We start from the raw sequence: 25736 nt of genomic DNA, 5'->3' as shown, positions 1-25736 counted from the left end.
TAAAGACTTCAATGTAATGAGTACTATTGTTGCATTTTTGTCAGTTCCCTGGAAAAGGGTTGCATTAGGTTCTTTGATGAGAACTGAGAAGGAATGCAAATATTCTTTAGTAGTCACACCTAGTTAAAGGAGAAGTTCACTTTAAAAAAAACTTTTGCTGATAATTTACTCACCCCCATGTCATCCAAGATGTCCATGTCTTTCTTTCTTAAGTCGAAAAGAAATTAAGGTTTTTGATGAAAACATTCCAGGATTTCCCCCCATATTATGGATTCCAATGGGACCCAAACGGTTCAAGGTCCAAATGACCGTTTCAGTGCAGCTTCAAAGGGCTTTAAACGATACCAGACGATGAATAAGGGTCTTATCTAGCCAAACGATCGGTCATTTCAAAAATAAATAAAAAAGTTTAAGTTTTATAAGCACAAATGTTCGCCTTGCTCTGTTCTGTGATGCGCGTTCGTGACGTCACGTAATACGCAATTGAAAAGGTCACGCTTGACGCGTTTACAAATGTGCGGAAGGAGGACCATATACACATTTTTAAATGTATTTGTGTCAGTTTATCGTTTAAAATGCCCATTCGTGTGCGTATCCTGGGTGTTTTAATATTAAAAAGCCAAAAAGAACATTTTCTTCAGGACAGAAATTTTTCAAGCGTGACCTTTTCAACGCAATTGTGTATTACGTGACGTCACGAACGCGCATCACAGAACAGAGCAAGGCGAACATTTGTGCTTATAAAACTTAAACTTTTTTATTTATTTTTGAAATGACCGATCGTTTGGCTAGATAAGACCCTTATTCATCGTCTGGTATCGTTTAAAGCCCTTTGAAGCTGCACTGAAACGGTCATTTGGACCTTGAACCGTTTGGGTCCCATTGGAATCCATAATATGGGGGGAAATCCTGGATTGTTTTCATCAAAAACCTTAATTTCTTTTCGACTTAAGAAAGAAAGACATGGACATCTTGGATGACATGGGGGTGAGTAAATTATCAGCAAAAGTTTTTTTAAAAGTGAACTTCTCCTTTAACTGGAAAAGGGTTGCATTAGATTCTTTGATGAGAACTGAGAAGGAATGCATATATTCTTTAGAAGTCACACCTAGTTAACTGGAAAAGGGTTAACTGGAAAAGAACATGGTGATGCCGATAGTGTGCAGGTGGGAAACATGAGGGATGCTGGGAAGTGTAGTGCCATTGAGGTGTGTGACAATGTGCTGATTAAACAGCATCAGAACCGCTGCTAGCCTTTTTGGTGCCCTAAGCATAATTCCTTTATGATGCCCCCGACCTCGAGAAAAAAAACTTTTGTTTTTGTTTAACTTTTTATTACCAAACATATAACTCAATACAAATAACACAATAGCAGCATCACAGTATAAAACTTTAGAACACTAAAAAGAGAAAGTAAAATCTTAACAGCTTTGCTGACTTTGTAAACATATGTAGAATAGCCAACACACACTAAGCTTTTCTTCAGTAAACAGAATAGCAAAACAAAAAAATATCCAAATAATCCAGACATGTTTTTCCCAAATTCAATGTCACTTTGAATAAATTTATTTTTTTATACCAAATATTCAAACAAGGACTCTTATATACCGGAAAAAATTATAAACATTTAAAACTGAAAGCATGGCAGCCAAGGAGTTCTCCCCCTTTATTCCTTATTTATCAACCATTTGATAAATCTAATCTAATCTAATCTAATATAAAAGTTTAATAGAATGAGGTTCAATAATGCACACAATTCAACAGCAATGTTTGCTTTATATCATTCATAATGACATTTTATATATTTTTTATATATTTAACAGGAATTGTTAGCCTACCATGTGCACTGCACTGACTGCTAACGTTAACTGTTACTGAGAAAGTATTAACCACCGTCACGTCAAAATAAACCATAAACTACTGCTCAATATCTAAAGAAAGAATTTTTTTATATATAAATATATCTAAAGAAAGATAGTTAAGAAAGTAACAGGTCGCTGGCGTCAGTTATTTGTAAAATAGGTAATGTTTAACAGTAAAATCTCAATTTAACTTGCACCGAAGTTATAAGTTATAATAACATAGTTTGATAACATTAACGTCAGCAAGTTCGAGGCGCATTACGATTAGCAGCAGCACATTTCCCGTATTTAAGAATGATTAAACTGTGTTAAAATCATCTGCATATTGAGCTTATTAATTATCAGAACAAATCAAGAATATATTTTGTAATGTGACAATTTTTGTGTATCCAGTGACATCAAAAGTAGTTTGAGATGCCAAAATATTTGCTGCTGAAACTTAAATCTATGACTTTACACTTAAAACTAATTAGAAATTTAAGATTATTTAAAACAAAAATTCAATAATGATGTTATCAAACTTTGTTCATCCATTTTTATCTCTTTCTCTATCCATTCAACAAGAGTCTTTTTGCAAGAGCTCATAAAGAGATTAAACATATGGAGAGGAGTGTATATAAAGAGTGTTTTAGGCGTTAAGTAGAAGGTAATACAGAACTCTGCAGTTTACAAGTACAGTATTTAGGCTGAACATCATCATCCCAGGTTACCAGCATCATAAGACAGAAAACAAACGCACTTTTGCGTGTCACGCTCTGTAGATCAATAAGAAATGGCAGGTGTAGCAGAGAATGTCAAACTTGGTGGTGGGTCTATTTTCTCCAGTTGTTTCTTTACGCTTTCGTACGCCTTTTGCCACTCCTCCTTGGAGAGAGAGGAAGGACTAACCTCCAGAAACCTGTAGGCATCTTTGTTTTGGAGCTTAAAGAGGACAGATGCTGTTTTACAGCCTACACCAAAACTGTTCCAAGCCTGTGGAATTAAAACATTTACAAGTCACATAAGACTTTTAGATGAATCCTTAGTAATGGCTGGACAAAATGAGGGAACCCTTAAGCCTTCCCTTCGGGTACAAATAAAGATAAATAATAAAGAAATTAAACAAAATAAATCAAACATTTTAGAATATCTTACTGAAAATGTTCTGAATCATGTAAACATCACTTTTACCTCTTTAGCTGTTTTGATTGTTTCTAGAAATTCCTCTTTTAGATCGGCAAGTTCGTTAATAAAATCTTCTCCAGCAGAGGTCTTCTTTTCCAGGAAGTCCAGCATTTGAGCAACACTCTCCCAGAAGTTGCTGAGCTGAATCAGAATTGCCTGAATTTTTGCCAAGCTACTCTGAACATCCTTTAGATGGATGGGGTCGGGTATGGAATCTGCAGAGGGGAAATAAAGGTTTCAGCAAGCTACACGTTTGCTCCCTGTCTGAAACTAGACTTGAATCTCACAGTCACTTGTCATATTGGTATACTATAAACATGAAAGAAAACAGACTCACTCTGTTCAAAACTGGCTTTGGCAACCTTCATCTGCCCATCAATGATCTTTAGTTGGACCTGCCACTGCTTCTGCTTCAGAGCAGTCTTTTCAGCGATGAGGCGATTCAGTTCAGCTTCAAGAGCCTTCATACGTGCAACATTTCGAGGATCACGCACAGTTTTATAGAATCTTTTAACAATTAGCCTGACGAATGGAACGATTGCAACGAAGATGCTGAGGCCTCTCCTGTTTTTGGTTTTGGAACTTACAAATACTTGAATCTCTTTGATTTTTCTGTTGATCTTTTTCTCAGTTTCATCGAGCTCTGCTGTGTTTTTTTGGAGTTCAGATTTCAGATCATTCAGGCTTTTTTCAGTTTGCTTCAACTCTTGGTCTTGTTTAGTAATCTTTTTATCTGTATCTGTTTTTTCCTTGACAACATCACTGGTGGTTGATGCTACATCTTTGTTGAGTAAATTATACCTATACAATGTTGAAGAAATGTTGCAGTGAAATTAGCATTTTATAACAATGGGCTGGTGTAACTAGCTTAAAAGTTAGGTTAAAACATGTTCATACTTCTGCCTGATTTTAGCAGATGCATGTAGACGAACAATTCAACTGCTCAAGGTATTTTTTGAAATATGTTTTCATGAGGAAAATGTTCTTACTTTTCCACCATCCTGCCCACATCAGTGATAATGTCTTTGATCCAGACTTGTGCTTTCTCTATGAATTTGACTGCCAAAACCGGCTTATTTTTCTCCACAGCTACGGCCAACATGGGAAACAGCGACTGAACCAGGTTCTCACTGGTCAAAATACACTGTGAGAAGAAAGAGACATAAGATAAAGTATCTTAGACTTAAAAACAAAACAATCAGAACTCTTATTGCTTGTATTTGTCCTGTAAATCTTTCTGAAATGCTGCTCATAATGCTTCTGCATTAACTGTTGTTATTATAAATTAAGTTCAAAGTTGATAAAAAAATCAAGATATGCATTTAAACTTCATAAGAAGCATATCAAACCAAGGTGATGTGTACAAACTCTTAGGTTATGAAAGATTTTACCTAAAATCTTAAACCTAAAAAAACTGAACATTTTTCACATTATGAAAATATGACACATAATGTATTTTTTTCCAGTTAAGGTAGAGACTCCTATAACTAACTTAGCTAAATTTAATCTCCAGCTAACAGACAGACTATATGACATTCTAATTACTACAAACCCCTTATGTTTGGAGAATTGACACAAATTTCACAGAGATGAAAATACTGAAGTCAAGAGAAAGTCTGAAACAGTACTTTCAATATAGTTGCATGAGAGGATCCAAACAGAAGCTGAGTTTCCACAGCGCGACTCCTGATGATTCTCTCCAGGTTGGGGAAGTTGGCCAGGCTCAGGTAAGAGAGATGGTAGAGTAGCGCTGTCTTTTCGGCAGCAGGGAGAAGGCCTTGTACAAAGGTTGGGCTCCACTGGGACACAGCCACTGGTGAAAAAAAAACATTGCATATTTTTAAAGGCTGAAAAGATCACATTGATTGCTGGTATTATTTTCTGTTTGATAAAATAATCTGATACTTGCTATCGCTATCAGCCATCCTTAGTAGGTTTACACAAAAATGTGTGTAATGAGTTCTCATACAATGTACTGAAAGCAGAACAGTTTGGTTTGGTTTAAAACATGTCTCGGAAAATACAACATGGAAATGGAAGGATATCTGAAAACGATTTTAAAAAAGTTAAAAAAGTTAAGTGAAACTGACTTACCTTTGCTTTAGTAAGTGAAATGGAGAACAAAGTACCTGGTGCTTTTATACTAAAGGTATGACCACGCTGCCTCCGCCCTCAAGAAAGAATGAACTCAAAAGAAACATGAGATTATTGAGTGTGGTTAAGGTTGTGATAAATGGAATTGAACTTCTGTGGAATTGAACTTCCCACCAAGATCTGCAATAAGTATCAGTACTGTACTTAAGTGTGCTTAAAGGAGAAGTTCACTTTTAAAAAAACTTTTGCTGATAATTTACTCACCCCCATGTCATCCAAGATGTCCATGTCTTTCTTTCTTAAGTCGAAAAGAAATTAAGGTTTTTGATGAAAACATTCCAGGATTTCCCCCCATATTATGGATTCCAATGGGACCCAAACGGTTCAAGGTCCAAATGACCGTTTCAGTGCAGCTTCAAAGGGCTTTAAACGATACCAGACAATGAATAAGGGTCTTATCTAGCCAAACGATCGGTCATTTCAAAAATAAATAAAAAAGTTTAAGTTTTATAAGCACAAATGTTCGCCTTGCTCTGTTCTGTGATGCGCGTTCGTGACGTCACGTAATACGCAATTGCGTTGAAAAGGTCACGCTTGAAAAATTTCTGTCCTGAAGAAAATGTTCTTTTTGGCTTTTTAATATTAAAACACCCAGGATACGCACACGAATGGGCATTTTAAACAATAAACTGACACAAATACATTTAAAAATGTGTATATGGTCCTCCTTCCGCACATTTGTAAACGCGTCAAGCGTGACCTTTTCAATTGCGTATTACGTGACGTCACGAACGCGCATCACAGAACAGAGCAAGGCGAACATTTGTGTTTATAAAACTTAAACTTTTTTATTTATTTTTGAAATGACCGATCGTTTGGCTAGATAAGACCCTTATTCATCGTCTGGTATCGTTTAAAGCCCTTTGAAGCTGCACTGAAACGGTCATTTGGACCTTGAACCGTTTGGGTCCCATTGGAATCCATAATATGGGGGGAAATCCTGGAATGTTTTCATCAAAAACCTTAATTTCTTTTCGACTTAAGAAAGAAAGACATGGACATCTTGGATGACATGGGGGTGAGTAAATTATCAGCAAAAGTTTTTTTAAAAGTGAACTTCTCCTTTAACTAGGTGTGACTACTAAAGAATATTTGCATTCCTTCTCAGTTCTCATCAAAGAACCTAATGCAACCCTTTTCCAGGGAACTGACAAAAATGCAACAATAGTACTCATTACATTGAAGTCTTTAATGAGACGCGAGTCTTTTAGGTGTTTAAATCAGAGAGCTAAAATCTGGGTAGAAAATGACCTTTGTATAAACGATGAAAATTTTGATGTTCTACTAACATTATAAGAATTAATAAAATAAATAATAAAATTGATTAAAAAAATTGACGCATGATATTTTTACATGAAGCTACAAAAATGAAGCTGACATCATTGAGTGAACTGAGAAAATGTACAGGACAAAAATATGCATTACCAGCCATTAAACAGAATTAGCTGAATGTTTTCTTATTTCAAAACACCAGCCCACTAATAAGATATGACTGACTTATTGCTTGAATCAATACTGCTATTTACACTATTTATGTTCTGAGGTGTTCATATTTTGCTTGTAAACGAAGTGATTTTTATGAGGCTCTGATTATTGTTAGCTTCCATGTGCATCACACACAACAACTGAATTCACTGATGACTCTCATACTTCCACTCAAATGTCTTTCAATCTTATTTTCTTTAAAAAGTTATTAAAAGTATTTTTAATCAGTCCGTCTTGAAAAATACTAGCGCTTACAAGACACCAGTTTGATACAGCCAGTGCTTACTTATAGACAGCGAGTATAATATTGATCACTCCCCAGACAGCATGGTAACATTGATTCAATGTTGAGTTTTGATCCAAACCATCATTTTGGTTGACATCAAAATTTCAGTGTTTAAAGTGTGTTGGATCAGCATTGAAATGTTGATGAAAGGGTACAGCACACATGGGTGAAGACAGTGACATTGAACTAACAGTGAGCCTTAGTTTATGAGCACAAGATCTTGCAGGCATGTATCTGTGCAAAACACTACTGGGTGTTTCCCAATCAGTGGTGCGTCTCAGTTCATGATGGGCACTTTCAATGGTGTTACCTCATTTGCTCTAATACACTGGGGGTTTGGTTTAGGGGTGGGGTGGTTTAGCAAGTCTGTTGAAAAATGGTTGAAAAACATTTATTGTAGTTTGAAATTGGCCACTGGTTGGTAAATGCCCATTTTGGTTTTGCATGCGCACTTCTCAGTAGTGTAACGCTTCCTCATTAGAGAGAAAACATAGGCGCATCCTATACAGAAATCTTGTTTGTTGAAGCACCTGACATACTTACATGACTTCTCTAGCACAGTTACAAACAATGGTGCATCTACACACTTAAAAAATGCACATTGCTTTAGTAAAGTTTATTACGAATTTCCTGAATAAAGTTCTAACGTTATTTAACACATTTCTTGAAGTGCAGGAGACATGAACATGAGCAAGAAAGTTACACTGCAAACATAGCCCATGTCTTGCATCCGTCAGTGCTTGCATGCAGAGCACATTGCTCCTTTAGTAGGAATGAAGGCCGACGAAGATGGACAATAAAAAAAAAAAAGCAGCACCCTCCTGATAATGCCGACATTGATTATACACCGAGTTGTTGTCGACAGCATAATCACCTACCTGCGACTTGATGATATCCTGTGCCTTATCTCTGCTTAATCAGGTAATCATTCATATTCCTGAATCTGTATTGAATTTGAGAAATGTAACTGATTTCCATTCAGTTAAGCTTGTTTCCACTGAAACACAACAACAAAAAACAAATCTTGTGTTTATTAAGAAAGTGACTGACATGGCTATTTTGTGATATTTAAAGAGATTAAGGTGTACATAAGGTGAATCTACAGCTTTAAAGGGATAGTTCAGCTCGAAATGAAAATTCTGTCATCATTTACTCACGCTCAAGTTGTTCCAAACCTGTCTTCTGCTGCACACAAAAGAAGAGAGTGAAGAATGTTGGCATCCAGACAGTTGATGGAAAGCCATTGACTTCCATGGTATTTATTTTCTACTATGGAAATCAATGTCCACCGTCAACTTTCTGGTAACCAACGTTCTTTAAATATCTTCTTTTGTGTGCAGCAGAAGAAAGAAACTCATACAGGTTTTGAACAACTTGAGGGTGAGTAAATGATGACACAATTTTCATTTCAGGCTGAACCATCCCTTTAAAGAAATTTTAATTGAAAAAACCTAAACTCTTTTATTCTACAAGATAAACTTGTTATTTGAATGCTATGTAGTTTCACAGAAAATGACCTGAGATATAGTTAATGGCTATAGCTCATAGGTGTTTGTTCCTCTTCATGAAGAGTTTAGCTCCAACACCTGCCTGGAAGTGCTCATTGATCCTAATGACCTTGATTAGCTGCTTCAGGTGTGTTTAATTAGGGCTGGAGATAAAATCGGACACCCCTGCCATAGTGATTTCTTTTGATATTGAAGCATTAATAGATTTTAGAAAAATAAATGAAATAATCAGAATTTATTTATACTTTAATCATAGTTAGAATATTTTGTGTTCAGCAACTTAAAAAAAAAAAAAGTGAATCATATTGTGTTTAGTATATTAACTATCTTGAATTTCTTGAATGTGGCAACTGAATTGACTTGTTCTTGAGTAACATCAAGCTTTCTGTTTCAGATTTCAGAGAACCCAAAGGAACAGAGGCAGTAGTCTGATGTAAGACCTGAACCGTTGGACTACCTGTAGTTATGACATCAGACTTCTGAAGCCCATTTTCTTTTTAAAAATTGAAATGCTTTTGTCCTATTTCTCCCTCTTTCTTTTTTAAAGAATGATCTTTTAATATATTTTTGTCATTTATTGATTGAAAAAAAAAATTGACTCAACTGCTGGAAAGGTGTCATTTATATTTTAAAAGGTTTTTGCCAAATTTTGAAATGGTCAGGAATTTGTTGACGCATCATTGAAATGTAGTTGAACTTCTGTGGAATTGAACTTCCCACCAAGATCTGCAATAAGTATCAGTACTGTACTTAAGTGTGCTTAAAGGAGAAGTTCACTTTTAAAAAAACTTTTGCTGATAATTTACTCACCCCCATGTCATCCAAGATGTCCATGTCTTTCTTTCTTAAGTCGAAAAGAAATTAAGGTTTTTGATGAAAACAATCCAGGATTTCCCCCCATATTATGGATTCCAATGGGACCCAAACGGTTCAAGGTCCAAATGACCGTTTCAGTGCAGCTTCAAAGGGCTTTAAACGATACCAGACGATGAATAAGGGTCTTATCTAGCCAAACGATCGGTCATTTCAAAAATAAATAAAAAAGTTTAAGTTTTATAAGCACAAATGTTCGCCTTGCTCTGTTCTGTGATGCGCGTTCGTGACGTCACGTAATACGCAATTGCGTTGAAAAGGTCACGCTTGAAAAATTTCTGTCCTGAAGAAAATGTTCTTTTTGGCTTTTTAATATTAAAACACCCAGGATACGCACACGAATGGGCATTTTAAACGATAAACTGACACAAATACATTTAAAAATGTGTATATGGTCCTCCTTCCGCACATTTGTAAACGCGTCAAGCGTGACCTTTTCAATTGCGTATTACGTGACGTCACGAACGCGCATCACAGAACAGAGCAAGGCGAACATTTGTGCTTATAAAACTTAAACTTTTTTATTTATTTTTGAAATGACCGATCGTTTGGCTAGATAAGACCCTTATTCATCGTCTGGTATCGTTTAAAGCCCTTTGAAGCTGCACTGAAACGGTCATTTGGACCTTGAACCGTTTGGGTCCCATTGGAATCCATAATATGGGGGGAAATCCTGGAATGTTTTCATCAAAAACCTTAATTTCTTTTCGACTTAAGAAAGAAAGACATGGACATCTTGGATGACATGGGGGTGAGTAAATTATCAGCAAAAGTTTTTTTAAAAGTGAACTTCTCCTTTAACTAGGTGTGACTACTAAAGAATATTTGCATTCCTTCTCAGTTCTCATCAAAGAACCTAATGCAACCCTTTTCCAGGGAACTGACAAAAATGCAACAATAGTACTCATTACATTGAAGTCTTTAATGAGACGCGAGTCTTTTAGGTGTTTAAATCAGAGAGCTAAAATCTGGGTAGAAAATGACCTTTGTATAAACGATGAAAATTTTGATGTTCTACTAACATTATAAGAATTAATAAAATAAATAATAAAATTGATAAAAAAAATTGACGCATGATATTTTTACATGAAGCTACAAAAATGAAGCTGACATCATTGAGTGAACTGAGAAAATGTACAGGACAAAAATATGCATTACCAGCCATTAAACAGAATTAGCTGAATGTTTTCTTATTTCAAAACACCAGCCCACTAATAAGATATGACTGACTTATTGCTTGAATCAATACTGCTATTTACACTATTTATGTTCTGAGGTGTTCATATTTTGCTTGTAAACGAAGTGATTTTTATGAGGCTCTGATTATTGTTAGCTTCCATGTGCATCACACACAACAACTGAATTCACTGATGACTCTCATACTTCCACTCAAATGTCTTTCAATCTTATTTTCTTTAAAAAGTTATTAAAAGTATTTTTAATCAGTCCGTCTTGAAAAATACTAGCGCTTACAAGACACCAGTTTGATACAGCCAGTGCTTACTTATAGACAGCGAGTATAATATTGATCACTCCCCAGACAGCATGGTAACATTGATTCAATGTTGAGTTTTGATCCAAACCATCATTTTGGTTGACATCAAAATTTCAGTGTTTAAAGTGTGTTGGATCAGCATTGAAATGTTGATGAAAGGGAACAGCACACATGGGTGAAGACAGTGACATTGAACTAACAGTGAGCCTTAGTTTATGAGCACAAGATCTTGCAGGCATGTATCTGTGCAAAACACTACTGGGTGTTTCCCAATCAGTGGTGCGTCTCAGTTCATGATGGGCACTTTCAATGGTGTTACCTCATTTGCTCTAATACACTGGGGGTTTGGTTTAGGGGTGGGGTGGTTTAGCAAGTCTGTTGAAAAATGGTTGAAAAACATTTATTGTAGTTTGAAATTGGCCACTGGTTGGTAAATGCCCATTTTGGTTTTGCATGCGCACTTCTCAGTAGTGTAACGCTTCCTCATTAGGCAAGGCAAGGCAAGGCAAGGCAAGTTTATTTATATAGCACATTTCATACACAGTGGCAATTCAAAGTGCTTTACATAGAAGAAATTAAAATAATAAAAAGAATAAGAATAATTAAATCAGTTTATACAGAAAATACAGTACAGTTCAAACAGTCGGACGAACATTGGCACAGTGCTCATTCAGTAAATGCATAGTTAAACAGATGTGTTTTGAGTCTGGATTTGAATGTGACTACAGTAGGAGCACATCTGATCTCCTCCGGAAGCTGGTTCCAGCTGCGGCTGGCATAATAGCTAAAAGCGGACTCGCCATGCTTAGAGTGAACCCTTGGTATTTCTAGCTGATATGATCCTAATGATCTGAGTGATCTGTTGGGTTTATATTCAGTGAGCATATCTGCAATGTATTGAGGTCCTAGGCCATTGGATGATTTATATACCAGTAATAATACTTTAAAATCAATCCTAAATCTAACTGGGAGCCAGTGTAAAGACCTGAGGACTGGTGTGATATGTTCATATTTTCTGGTTCTGCTCAGAATCCTGGCGGCAGCGTTCTGTATGAGCTGCAACTGTCTTATGGTCTTTTTGGGAAGGCCAGTGAGGAGTCCATTACAGTAATCCACCCTGCTGGTGATGAAAGCATGCACAAGTTTCTCTAAGTCTTGTCTGGAAACAAAGCATCTTATTCTTGCAATATTTTTTAGATGATAGTATGCTGATTTTGTTATCGCTTTGATATGACTACTGAAACTAAGGTCTGACTCTAGTGTCACACCAAGATTCCTGACTTGATTTTTAGTTGTTTGACCCCTAGAGTGAAGGTATGCGTTCACCTTGAGAACTTCATCTTTGTTTCCAAACGCAATGACTTCAGTTTTGTCTTTGTTTAATTGAAGAAAGTTTTGACACATCCAACTGTTGACTTCATCAATGCACTGGTACAGGGAGTCAATGGGGCTGTAGTCGTTAGGCGATAGGGCTAAGTAGAGCTGTGTGTCGTCTGCATAGCTGTGGTAAGAGATCTGGTTCTTTCTCATTATTTGGCTCATTGGAAGCATGTACAGGTTGAACAGGAGTGGTGCAAGAATTGAGCCTTGAGGGACTCCGCATGTCATGGATGTCCACTCAGACTTATGGTCTCCTATACTCACATAATAACCTCTCCCATCTAAGTATGACCTGAACCATTTTAGGACTATCCCAGAAAGCCCCACCCAGTTTTCCAGCCTGTCCAGAAGTATGTTATGATCAACAGTGTCAAATGCAGCACTGAGGTCGAGTAGTACCAGCACCGATAATTTGCCTGAATCAGTATTTAAGCGAATATCATTTATTATCTTTATGAGCGCTGTCTCTGTGCTGTGGTGCGGTCGGAAACCAGATTGAAAATTGTCAAAGTATCCATTCGAGCATAAGAATTTATTCAGCTGATTGAAGACAACTTTTTCAATGATCTTGCCTATGAAAGGAAGATTTGAGATCGGTCTATAGTTGCTTAATATGGTCTTATCCAGATTGCTCTTTTTCAGGAGGGGCTTGACAACTGCAGTTTTCAGGGAGTTTGGAAAACTCCCAGAGAGAAGTGAAGCATTTACCACTTCTAGAAGATCTGCTTCTAAACTGTTTAACACACTTTTGAAAAATGATGTGGGAAGGTTGTCTAGAGCGCAGGTTGATGTTTTAAGGTGCTGTACGGTTTCTTCCAAAATTGTGCCATCAATTTCTTTGAAGTCAGACATAGTAACTACTTTCTCAGGTGGTCTGATCTGTCTGACCCCAGTGCAACTCAAGGATGTGCTGATCACCTTTCTGATATTGTTGATTTTCTCAGAGAAGAAAGAGGCAAACTCACTGCACTTGTTGTCTGAGAGCATTTCACTGGGAATCTGGTTTGGCGGGTTTGTCAGTCTCTCTACAGTAGCAAAAAGAGTGCGTGTGTTGTTTAAATTGCTGTTTATAATATTTGAGAAGAAAGTCTGTCTAGCTTTGCCTAGTTCCATATTGAAAGCATGAAGGCTGTCTTTGTAGATGTTATAATGGACTACAAGTTTTGTCTTCCGCCACATGCGCTCTGCTTTTCTGCATTGTCTTTTCATATTTTGCACTGCTGTTGAGTTTCTCCAAGGTGCCTTTTGTCTGCCACTCTTCTTCCTGACTTTAACAGGAGCAATATCATCAATTACACCTTTAACTTTTGAGTTAAAAGAATCAAGGAGAAAATCAACAGAGTCTGCAGATATGCTTGGTGTTAAGGATATAGCCTTCATAAATAGTACACTAGTGTTCTCATTTAAGCATCTCTTCTTGACAGACACAGATCTAGCTTCAGTGGCAGGAGAGATCAATATATCAAAGAAAATACAGAAATGATCAGACAGTGCTACATCCTTAATAACAATCGATGAAATGTTTAGACCCTTACTGATAAGTAAATCTAGAGTGTGTCCACGATTGTGTGTGGGTCCATGAACATGCTGAGTCAGATCAAAAGTTTTTAAAACAGTATTGATTTCTTTTGCCATTTTGGTTTCTGCACTATCTATGTGGATGTTAAAATCTCCAGCAATGGCAAAACAGTCAAACTCTGAGGTAATTATCGATACTAGTTCTGTAAAGTCCTCAGCAAAGGTTGGAGAGTATTTTGGTGGCCTGTAAATAATGATGAGTAAAATGCGTGGAGCACCTTTTAACACAATACCCAGATATTCGAAAGACGGGTAATTCCCAAATGATTTTTGCTTACATTGATAGATATCTTTAAAAAGAGCAGCTAGACCCCCACCTCTCTTAACAGCTCTGCAGACACTCATAAAAGTAAAGTTAGGAGGGGCTGCTTCATTGAGGATTGTTGCACTGTAGCTGTCTTCTAGCCAGGTTTCATTTAGAAGAATAAAATCCAGATTGTTTGTGGTTATTAAGTCGTTGACTAGAAGGGATTTATTTTTAAGTGAGCGAGTGTTTAAAAGAGCTAACTTAACAGACTTACTTTTCCCCACAGCAATCTTAGTTTGACGTGTAAGAGGCACCAGATTAGTTAGGTTTGCTGTACGGCTATTGAAGGCCTTAGACTTTCTATCTTGAAATAGTACAGCAATAGAGGAAGATACAGGCACACTGGGTTCCCGCTTGTTCTGTAAACATTTGAGAAAGTTTCTGTTTTCAAAACGGGGACCCGACACACATCACTGAGAGCTGGTATCAGTTGTTTTTGGTTCACCTCGAGCAGATGGAGGAGGGTGTGGGCCCTGGCGTTGTGTTAGAGACCGAAGAGTTCTCACAGGAGGGATAGGGCGAGCTGGGCCCGCAGGCTTTGCTGCTGGTTTCGAAGCTGGGGGTAATGGTGCTGGTCTTTTTTTGGTAGGTAACTGGGGGCTCGCAGCAAAAGAGTGGGATAGTCTGGTTCCAGCATGCACCAGTTCTTCCATTTTCTGTGAGAAGCACAGAAGGGGTGAGGCTGGAGAGAGGGAGAGAGTGTCTGGTGAAAGGGACTGTTGCTCTGCTGTTGTCAGAGGCTGTGATATGCTGTCCTGGCTTCCCTGGCTGTTTTCCAGGAAGTCGTCCTTGGGTGTTGAATCTTCAAGCAGTTCTGATATGGCTGTCTGTGGTGAGCTCTGTGGGCAGGGTTCAGCTGAGATTGTGTCCGTGAGCAGAGGTTGTTGTGGCGGATTGGTGTTATCATATCCATTTTGCTGCTGATGTGAAGTCCCGTGGTCATTCATACTGTGTCCAGGTGTGTGTGTGCCGTTCAGATTGAGTGGATTGGCACAAACTGCAGAAGGATGATTGAGGGAGAAGTAGATATTGTCCTTTAACACTCTTGAACCAAGTTTGTTTGGGTGGTGGCCATCCCGATGAAAAGGTTGTCTCTGACTCCAGAAAAGATTGAAATTGTCAATAAAATTCACTCCTTTTATATTGCAGGTTTTTTGCAGCCATGTATTAAGCCCAAGCAACCGTGAAAACCTGTTTGTTCCTCTTGCTGGGAGTGGTCCACTGATGAATGTTTGAACTTTCAGTCTTTTAAGTGTTTCAAAAAGTTCATTGAAATCCTTCTTAAGGAGTTCTGACTGCTCTTTATGAATATCATTCTTCCCCACATGAATGATGAGTCGATTTGCAGTCTTATGTTCCATCAGAATGTTCTGAAGTTCCCTGTTTATATCAGAAGTTGTTGCTTGTGGAAGGCAGCACGTAGTTCTATCCCTGCTGCTAATGTTTCTGATTATGGAGTCCCCCACTATCAGAGTCCTGGGCCCGGCTGCGCTCTGAGCTGAGTCCCGCTGTCTGCTTGACCTTGAGCGCCAGTTAGCACCAGTGTTAGCTACTGGCCTATTCAGTCTGTGTTCGATCACATTCATCACATTTGTGGATTCCTCATTTACATTCATTAGCACTTCAAATCTGTTCTCAAGATGTATAGGCGGTGGTAGCAGACCAGTCTTTGCAATCCTTGTCAGAGCTGTATCTGGGGTAGAGGATGCTACTGTGGCAATATGTGATGCTCGTGACAGTCTGATGTCTCGAGTGCCTTTGGGTCTCCCTCCCTGTGTGTGCCATCGATTAGTAAGTCGATCGGCTTGTTTCTCTACCTGTCGAGGAGTACTAGTTTCATGGGACTCACCGGTATGCTGAGGGTGTCCATGACGAAGCTCTGTTGTGTGCTCCGTCTGGTTTGGTGGTCCCGTAAGTAACTTTGTTTCTAGAACTGCAATCCTTTGTAAAAGTCTGTGGCAGTTAGTGCAGCAAGTAGATTTCAGAAGAGGCATTTTCTCTTATCCTTTTAGGCAGTTGGGTTTTCCTTTCCCGGAATGTAAGCTGGTCGGGTAAAAGAATTCTCAGTTTTTGAAGTAATCCAAACTTTGTCGTATGAGCACTGTGCTGATTTGCTGAAGTTAAAATTAGGTGATAAAAGGAAATAAAATAAAGGAAAAAAAATATATATATATTAAAAAAATAGGAGATAAAATGTAAAAGCGATAGAGCAAAGCGCGGAGCAGTAAGCGAGAGCGTCCGAACAGTAGCTGAGCAGGAAGCATAGGCGCATAGAAGCATAGAGAGAGCATAGAGAGAAAACATAGGCGCATCCTATACAGAAATCTTGTTTGTTGAAGCACCTGACATACTTACATGACTTCTCTAGCACAGTTACAAACAATGGTGCATCTACACACTTAAAAAATGCACATTGCTTTAGTAAAGTTTATTACGAATTTCCTGAATAAAGTTCTAACGTTATTTAACACATTTCTTGAAGTGCAGGAGACATGAACATGAGCAAGAAAGTTACACTGCAAACATAGCCCATGTCTTGCATCCGTCAGTGCTTGCATGCAGAGCACATTGCTCCTTTAGTAGGAATGAAGGCCGACGAAGATGGACAATAAAAAAAAAAAAGCAGCACCCTCCTGATAATGCCGACATTGATTATACACCGAGTTGTTGTCGACAGCATAATCACCTACCTGCGACTTGATGATATCCTGTGCCTTATCTCTGCTTAATCAGGTAATCATTCATATTCCGTCTCTTCCGGCGCATGCTCTGCTGCGACGACACACATCCCGTCTGTGATCCATAGCGGTCTCATGTCTCTCGTTTGTTTTGATTGTATAACTGCCTAGCGTCTCATGCTATTGAGAAGTCCTTTGTGAAAATCTGTCTTCTGTCTATTGCTAAGTCTCGTCTATCTACAATGGTTGATTTCTACAAAGCAATCGGAATTACACTTTTAGTCTGGACTATCAGCATCCACTCGGTGATGGCACTAGAATCAAGTGAAACCAGCAACCGAGGACTACTCACCTATAGCCGTGAGGATCTTTTACAGCTACGGTCCTCCATCTGGTGCAAACAGAAGCCTGCAATCTCACTACCGCCGGGGATAACACTGAGGCGAAGAGGTAGACGAGGCGGTGTGCGAACCAGACTTCGGAAGCGTCCCTTCAGACCCCCTCTCCCCTCCATCATATTGGCGAATGTCCGTTCCCTCCGGAATAAAATGGACCTGCTGCACGCCAAGTGTCTGACGGAGAGAGCCTTCAAGGACGCCTGTATCATCGTTCTGACTGAATCCTGGCTGGACGAAGATACTCCAGACACTGAGGTCAGTCTTGATCACTTCACCATCATAAGGGCCGACAGAACTAGCCAGTCAGGCAAGGGGAGAGGTGGCGGGGTCTGTGTTTACATTAACAAAAGGTGGTGTGAGAACATCAAAGTCCATAATAGGACATGCACACCAGACGTGGAGATGCTGACCCTGTCCTTGCGCCCCTTTTACCTCCCGAGGGAATTCCCTGCTGTGGTTGTCACCTGTACGTACATCCCTCCTAGTGCTAACATCAAGGCAGCCGCGGAGATACTAGCCGAGGTGGCTAATTCCATGCTAGCCAAGTACCCCGAGGCACCGGCGTTTATTTTAGGGGACTTTAATAAATGCATTCTCTGCGATGTACTGCCGTCCTTCCAACAGTACGTGGATGTCCCCACAAGAAAAGAGAACACTCTGGACTTGTGTTATGGTAATATAACTGATGCCTTCAGCGCTCGGGCTTACCCCCCACTTGGCTTCTCTGACCATAATGTCGTGTTCCTTCTCCCGCAATACAAACCGGAACTGAAACGCATCAAGCCACAAACGTACAGCACCACTCAATGGTCGGAGGATGCAATTGCACAGCTGCAGGGCTCTCTCGCCTGCACCGATTGGGACGTTTTTCAGGGAAGTTTGGATGAGCGGATTTCGCTAATAACAGACTACATAAAGTTCTGTATCACTACAACTATTCCAATAAAAAACATCACCAGATACCCAAATTCTAAGCCCTGGATCACCCCTCATATCAAGCTCACTCTGAAACAAAAACAAAAAGCTTTCAAGCAGAAGGACTGGGTTACTCTCAAACTACTCAATAGACAGACAAAAAATGATATCACCAAAGCCAAAATGAAATATAAAGAAAAAATGGAGCAGGAATTCAGTAACATGAACACAAAACAAGCTTATCAAAGAGTCAAAAAACTAACTGGACAGGAACAAAAACAGAACCACATCACAACATCAGACCCATTAACCTTTGCCAACACCCTAAATAACTTTTTTGCTCGGTTTGACACCCATGACTACTCTACCACATGTGAGGACTTGCTCAGCGCCCTCCCCCGCCGAGACCCCACACACCCCCCCCTTTACAGAGGAGGATGTCCGACAGCAGCTGGCCAGGTGCAAACCTGGCAAGGCAACAGGGCCAGACGGCATCCCAGCAAGGGTGCTTAAGCTCTGTGCCATGGAACTCTCTCCCATTTTCCACAACATCTTCTGGGAATCATATAGGACAGCCTCAATACCCACCCTCTGGAAAACCTCAATCATTGCACCGATCCCAAAGAAACCCCGCCCTTCAGAGCCTAACCACTATCGACCAATTGCACTCACACCTATAATCATGAAATGTTTGGAAAAATTAATTCTTCACCTCATCTTGCCAACTGTCAGACAACACTTGGACCCACATCAATTTGCATATAGACCCAGACGAGGTACGGAGGACGCAGTGGCATGCCTCCTCCATCCTATTCTTCAACATCTACAGACATCTGGGAACTTTGCATCAGTACTCTTCATTGATTTCAGTTCCGCTTTCAATACAATTCAACGCCACCAGCTCATCAAGAAATCACATCACCTCAACATTCCCCCACCTCTCATTCACTGGATCCATAACTTCATCAGCAATAGACCGCAAACGGTTAGAATTGGTTCAACAACATCATCAACCATCATCACCAACACTGGTGCCCCACAGGGCTGTGTTCTCAGCCCTTTCCTCTACACCCTGTACACTAATGACTGTAATAGCCCATCACCCGTCACCACCTTCTACAAATACGCTGATGACATTGCCATAGTTGGATTACTCAATAACAATAACTCCATTACAGCATATCAGGATTCAATTTTACAGTTTTCACAGTGGTGTCAGGACAACTACCTCCAACTAAACACAGACAAAACAAAAGAGTTGGTCATGTACACATCCAAATCACCACCTGGACTGAACCATACCCACATCTACGGTCAACCAATCGAACAGGTCAGCAGTTTTAAATACCTGGGACTCATTATAGATAATAAAATGAACTTCAAGGAACATGTCACTGCCATCCAGAAACGTGCACAACAAAGATTACACGTAATACGCAAACTGAAAGCCCTCTCTGTTGCTCCTCACCTCCTGCTTCTACTTTACAAAAGTATCATTCAACCCACCCTGCTGTACTGTTCAACCTGTTTCTACACAATGCTAACCGCCACCTACAAAAACAAACTCATTAAAATCACACATATTGCCTCCAAGATTATCAGTCTCCCTACACCCAGTTTATCAGACATGAATGATAGAGCCATCACACGCCTAGCACGCACAATAGTAGCTGATACAGACCACCCCCTGAACAAATTTTTCACACTACTCCCATCCGGTCGCAGATACAGAACACTAACCTGGACCAAAGCTTATTTTAAAAAAAGTTTTGTCCCCACTGCCATTACAACGCTGAACAAACTGTAATACTGCCACCGACCCTCCCACCATAAAAACCACCACCACCATCATCACTACTACTACCACCAACCTCAGTTGCCTTGTAGTTTTTTATATCTGACAATTTCTTGTGGGTGTCTTAATGAGCTGTATGTTTGTAGATGTATTGAATATGTTATGTATTACACGTTATATGTGGTTCTTATATGTGATATTTCTGTGCTATGGAAAAGGAAAAAGGATGTGTGGAAATGATTATCCCTATGGGACAATAAAGACTCTCTATCTCTCTCCTGAATCTGTATTGAATTTGAGAAATGTAACTGATTTCCATTCAGTTAAGCTTGTTTCCACTGAAACACAACAACAAAAAACAAATCTTGTGTTTATTAAGAAAGTGACTGACATGGCTATTTTGTGATATTTAAAGAGATTAAGGTGTACATAAGGTGAATCTACAGCTTTAAAGGGATAGTTCAGCTCGAAATGAAAATTCTGTCATCATTTACTCACGCTCAAGTTGTTCCAAACCTGTCTTCTGCTGCACACAAAAGAAGAGAGTGAAGAATGTTGGCATCCAGACAGTTGATGGAAAGCCATTGACTTCCATGGTATTTATTTTCTACTATGGAAATCAATGTCCTCCGTCAACTTTCTGGTAACCAATGTTCTTTAAATATCTTCTTTTGTGTGCAGCAGAAGAAAGAAACTCATACAGGTTTTGAACAACTTGAGGGTGAGTAAATGATGACACAATTTTCATTTCAGGCTGAACCATCCCTTTAAAGAAATTTTAATTGAAAAAACCTAAACTCTTTTATTCTACAAGATAAACTTGTTATTTGAATGCTATGTAGTTTCACAGAAAATGACCTGAGATATAGTTCATGGCTATAGCTCATAGGTGTTTGTTCCTCTTCATGAAGAGTTTAGCTCCAACACCTGCCTGGAAGTGCTCATTGATCCTAATGACCTTGATTAGCTTGATTAGCTGCTTCAGGTGTGTTTAATTAGGGCTGGAGATAAAATCGGACACCCCTGCCATAGTGATTTCTTTTGATATTGAAGCATTAATAGATTTTAGAAAAATAAATGAAATAATCAGAATTTATTTATACTTTAATCATAGTTAGAATATTTTGTGTTCAGCAACTTTAAAAAAAAAAAAGTGAATCATATTGTGTTTAGTATATTAACTATCTTGAATTTCTTGAATGTGGCAACTGAATTGACTTGTTCTTGAGTAACATCAAGCTTTCTGTTTCAGATTTCAGAGAACCCAAAGGAACAGAGGCAGTAGTCTGATGTAAGACCTGAACCGTTGGACTACCTGTAGTTATGACATCAGACTTCTGAAGCCCATTTTCTTTTTAAAAATTGAAATGCTTTTGTCCTATTTCTCCCTCTTTCTTTTTTAAAGAATGATCTTTTAATATATTTTTGTCATTTATTGATTGAAAAAAAAAATTGACTCAACTGCTGGAAAGGTGTCATTTATATTTTAAAAGGTTTTTGCCAAATTTTGAAATGGTCAGGAATTTGTTGACGCATCATTGAAATGTAGTTGAACTTCTGTGGAAGATCTGCAATAAGTATCAGTACTGTACTTAAGTGTGCTTAAAGGAGAAGTTCACTTTTAAAAAAACTTTTGCTGATAATTTACTCACCCCCATGTCATCCAAAATGTCCATGTCTTTCTTTCTTAAGTCGAAAAGAAATTAAGGTTTTTGATGAAAACATTCCAGGATTTCCCCCCATATTATGGATTCCAATGGGACCCAAACGGTTCAAGGTCCAAATGACCGTTTCAGTGCAGCTTCAAAGGGCTTTAAACGATACCAGACAATGAATAAGGGTCTTATCTAGCCAAACGATCGGTCATTTCAAAAATAAATAAAAAAGTTTAAGTTTTATAAGCACAAATGTTCGCCTTGCTCTGTTCTGTGATGCGCGTTCGTGACGTCACGTAATACGCAATTGAAAAGGTCACGCTTGACGCGTTTACAAATGTGCGGAAGGAGGACCATATACACATTTTTAAATGTATTTGTGTCAGTTTGAGTATTTTTCTCAAAACAAATTGCAACACACCATTACAATAAAACAAAAATACATTACAAGTCAATCAACAGCATAAATACAAAACATTAAGATCTATACAAAAGGTTCAAAAAAAGGACCATGAAGTTACACGTAAACTTAAGCAGGAATACGAAACTGTACAAAGAGAAACCACTAAAAAGTGTAAAGTAGTATGAATAAAGAGGCAAAAGAGGATGAGTGGTAGCTTGACGTTGTGGAGCTGGAGAGAGTTGTGACCAAGGCGGGTTGTGACAGAGGAAACCACCATGGAGGAGACAATGGAGGGAACAGTGAGGGAGAACATGGCAGGAGTTCCCAACATGCTCACCAGGATGTAGGGCCACGGCACAGCCGATAAAAGGATAGGTGGACCTTTGGTAAATGGGCCAGGCAGAACCCGGGGGACAACCAACTCAGATGGAGCCATTAGAGATGGGGACCTAGGCAGAGCTGAAGACCCAAGACAAGACCACTGCACTGGAGGGTAAAGGCAGAACCATAGGGGTGGAGGGACAAAGCATAGCCGTAGGATCGGAAGTCTGTGGTTCAACCATGGTGATAACTGACCAAGTGGAGTCAGAGGGACGAGGGAGCCCGATACAGCTTGAGGGATAACTGCCCATGGTGGAGCTGATAGGTCGACAGAGTGAAAGTTAAGTCCGGGGCTTAGCACGAAGACAGAGGATCAACACCTAGGCGGAGCTGGTAATCTGGAAGCCAAAGGCGGACCCAAGGATTAAAGGGTGGCCAATGAAGGATGAGCCAAAGGGCTGAAAGGAGCCAGCGGACACAGGCCCCATTAACTAGATGACATGGGTAGAGGAGGTGGGAGAAGGAGCATTAATGAGAGGCTTCATGCTGAGTGGGAAGGACATCAGACTGGACTGTCTAAACAGCTGGAGGGACCAGCCAACACAGTATAATGAGAACAAAAAATAAACCAAAACAGAATATAAACCTGACAAGTACTTTAAAGGTGCATTGCGCCACTTTTCATGTTAAAAATACCCGTTTTCTAACCCATACATGCTTAAACAATTGCCTGATGGGCTGAATGAGCCCTTCTCTGATCACTGCGATTGCGTCTATAATCCTGTACAGTAAAATAAATAAGAGGGATTCGGGTCGGAATCTGAGACTGGGCGTGACGTCATGCGCGTTCACGGCACGCTCATATGTCTGGCAGGTTTGTGTATGCGCCGACGCCGCCATTCTCCGTAGAAAATGGATTCTAAGAGAAGTTCATTAGAAGTTCAGAGAAGAGAAGTTTGTAGTTCATTTCAAACACCAACGCAAACTCCACGTAAGATAAAAAAAGAGAACTTTTGTCTAGTGCAACCAAAAGGTCCAAATTGGAGTCAGACAGGCGTCGGGGTAAGACGAGAGTAAACATAGGGAAGGCTTTCAACAAATGGAGAGATCTCCGGTCTGCTCTAGGGCTCAAACGGGATCCTCAGTTGACTTTTTTCTTGATAAAAAGGTAAGATATATCCCATTCTCTAATGTCTGATACGGCCAATAATGACAATAAATGACGATCCATAAAATGTGTAATGCTTTAGCGTAAGCTAGATAAATGTACAATCGGAATAGGTTTTACTAACTTACCATTGTCAGTGATCAGGTTCAGAATGATTGTGATATAAAATGCTGATATATAAGTTAGATACTTAGACACAAATTTTGAGCAAATTACTGCTTAATTACGATCTATTGCTATTGGAATATGCTACTTAGCTTATCAATAAAACAGGCTAAACCCCCGCAAATCTTCGGCGGATTAGCCTGTTTGGCTTTTATGGTAACGTCATAGTGCCACTTGATTGTTTATTACCTTGAGACATTTGGGTGTACTTTGTTGACCGACTGTGTGGTATGGTATCATGATTACTATTTTGAGCTTTTACAAAGTAATAACTTATATTGTTCATGAACGTGTTTCCATAATAATAGTCATAAGTGGATACAGTAAACACATAACACAGTTCAACATGGAGATAGATGGGAATAAAAAACGTCTAAGTTTTCTACTACCCCATTTTTTCCCCTCACACATAAGTGTGTTATTTACTCAATTGCCTTTCCTTTCACATATTTTAAATTACTTGCAGATTTAAAACTTTATTACCTCTGAAGACATTATGATTGTAAACAAAAGATTTGTGCGGCTGATGCTCCTTGGGTTATGACCAGCTCGTGCTCGTGCAAGCGTGCGTGTGCGTGTGGTCCGTGAGCGTGCACACCTCTGGTTGCAGTTTCGCTTGCCGCCAGAGGGGGCGTAGTTCTGCGAAAACTCAGACTCTTGCGCAATGCACCTTTAAAGTATTAAAAAAAACAAAAAACAAAGAAAGGGTTAGGATTTTACAAATACTGTAGGGTATTACAAATTACACAAAGTGGCATATGGGCACAAGTACAATCATTAAAAAGGGTAGAAACAAAAAGGTTAACAAAGGCTTTACAAAACAGAACATCGAAACAGAAAAATGGACCATAAACAAAGTATAAAGACTTTGAAATGAAAACAAACAAAACAAAGTATAACAAAATACAAGACAAGTAAGTTTACAACTTCCATATAAAGCTTTACAATATTACAAGGGGCAAACAATGGCATAAAAGGCAAACAGACAATGCAAGAAACAAGTAAAATGCATTTAAAAACATTAAAAGCAAAAATTTTAATAAAGACCTAAATATACCATAAATGCAAAGAGACAGACAAAAAGGGTCATAAAATAGAAATAAAAATGATGAATAAAACAAAAGGGACAAAGGCAAACATGATCTTGAATGGAACAAGAAGCGAAGCCATTAATACAAAAGCTAATTAGTACAATATAAATAAATAAATAAAAAACTTAAGAAAAAAAAAAAAAAAACGTTGTCTTTGTGAGTGGGAGGCACCCCTATATATTATAGCTTAAGTGACTTTGATATGCACCTGCAGTTGATAGACTGTTGGGTTGCAGGGTTGAAATCTATCCTGGACAAGTCCCACCCACAAAAGTGCCACCCACAAAAGTGCCACCCACAAAAGTGCCACCCAAGTCCCACCCAAGTCCCACCCAAGTCCCACCCAAGTCCCACACAAGTCCCACCCAAGTCCCACCCAAGTCCCACACAAGTCCCACACACCCGAGTCCAACTGTTGAACACTTAAAAAGAAAATTCTCCACATTCATGAAAGTTCATGAAAATGAATGGAATACCCAGTGAACCCGATAGCTATTCCATCAAGAGGGAGAAAAAAAATTTCAAATAGGTTAAATGAAAATTGCAGCATCAGACACAAATACAAATGGCCACAAGAGCATAGAGAAAAATCACAAAGCAGAAAAAGGGCATAGTAAGACAGCCACTAATACTAACACACAAAAGGCAGTCAGATAATAAAAACAAGTGCATACATATACAAAATACACAAACAGTAAAGACACAACATTTTATGCAGTACATTTCAATACAAAATACAACCTTTTTGGAAAAATAGCAATGGGCATAAAATACTCAATGGGACAGGGCCACAAAACAGCAAAATGGCTAATAAGGCAAGGAGCATAAATTAAAGATGTATGGAAGACATTACATCATAAAAACATGATGTATATAAATACACACCCATGCATGTATATGTTTAAGAAAAATGTGTTATATATTAAAAAAATGAAATATAGGGTTATATATATATATATATATATATATATATATATATATATATATATATATATATATATATATATATATATATATATATATATATATATATATATATATTACACACACATATA

At 38.7% G+C, this 25736-nt stretch overlaps 2 protein-coding genes across 2 annotated transcripts in view; both read right to left on the bottom strand.

The window, feature by feature from the left end:
- LOC311277420 (uncharacterized protein) overlaps window positions 1–25736 on the bottom strand; it is a gene marked incomplete at its 5' end in the record, with an annotated part of 199500 nt that overhangs the window by 90229 nt on the left and 83535 nt on the right. The gene's annotated exons all lie outside the window — the stretch shown is intronic.
- LOC311277421 (uncharacterized protein) lies at window positions 2625–17287 on the bottom strand (the record flags this gene model as incomplete). Its single annotated transcript, XM_084387738.1, has 6 exons — window positions 2625–2834; window positions 3033–3241; window positions 3364–3827; window positions 4016–4170; window positions 4655–4839; window positions 17146–17287. The coding sequence occupies 6 exons, from the start codon at window positions 17285–17287 to the stop codon at window positions 2625–2627; spliced, it is 1365 nt and encodes a 454-aa protein (XP_084243864.1).

Source organism: Rutilus rutilus, assembly GCF_951802725.1.
Source record: "Rutilus rutilus genome assembly, chromosome: 18".
NCBI lineage: Eukaryota > Metazoa > Chordata > Actinopteri > Cypriniformes > Leuciscidae > Rutilus > Rutilus rutilus.
This window is presented reverse-complemented; position numbering and strand designations above follow the sequence as displayed.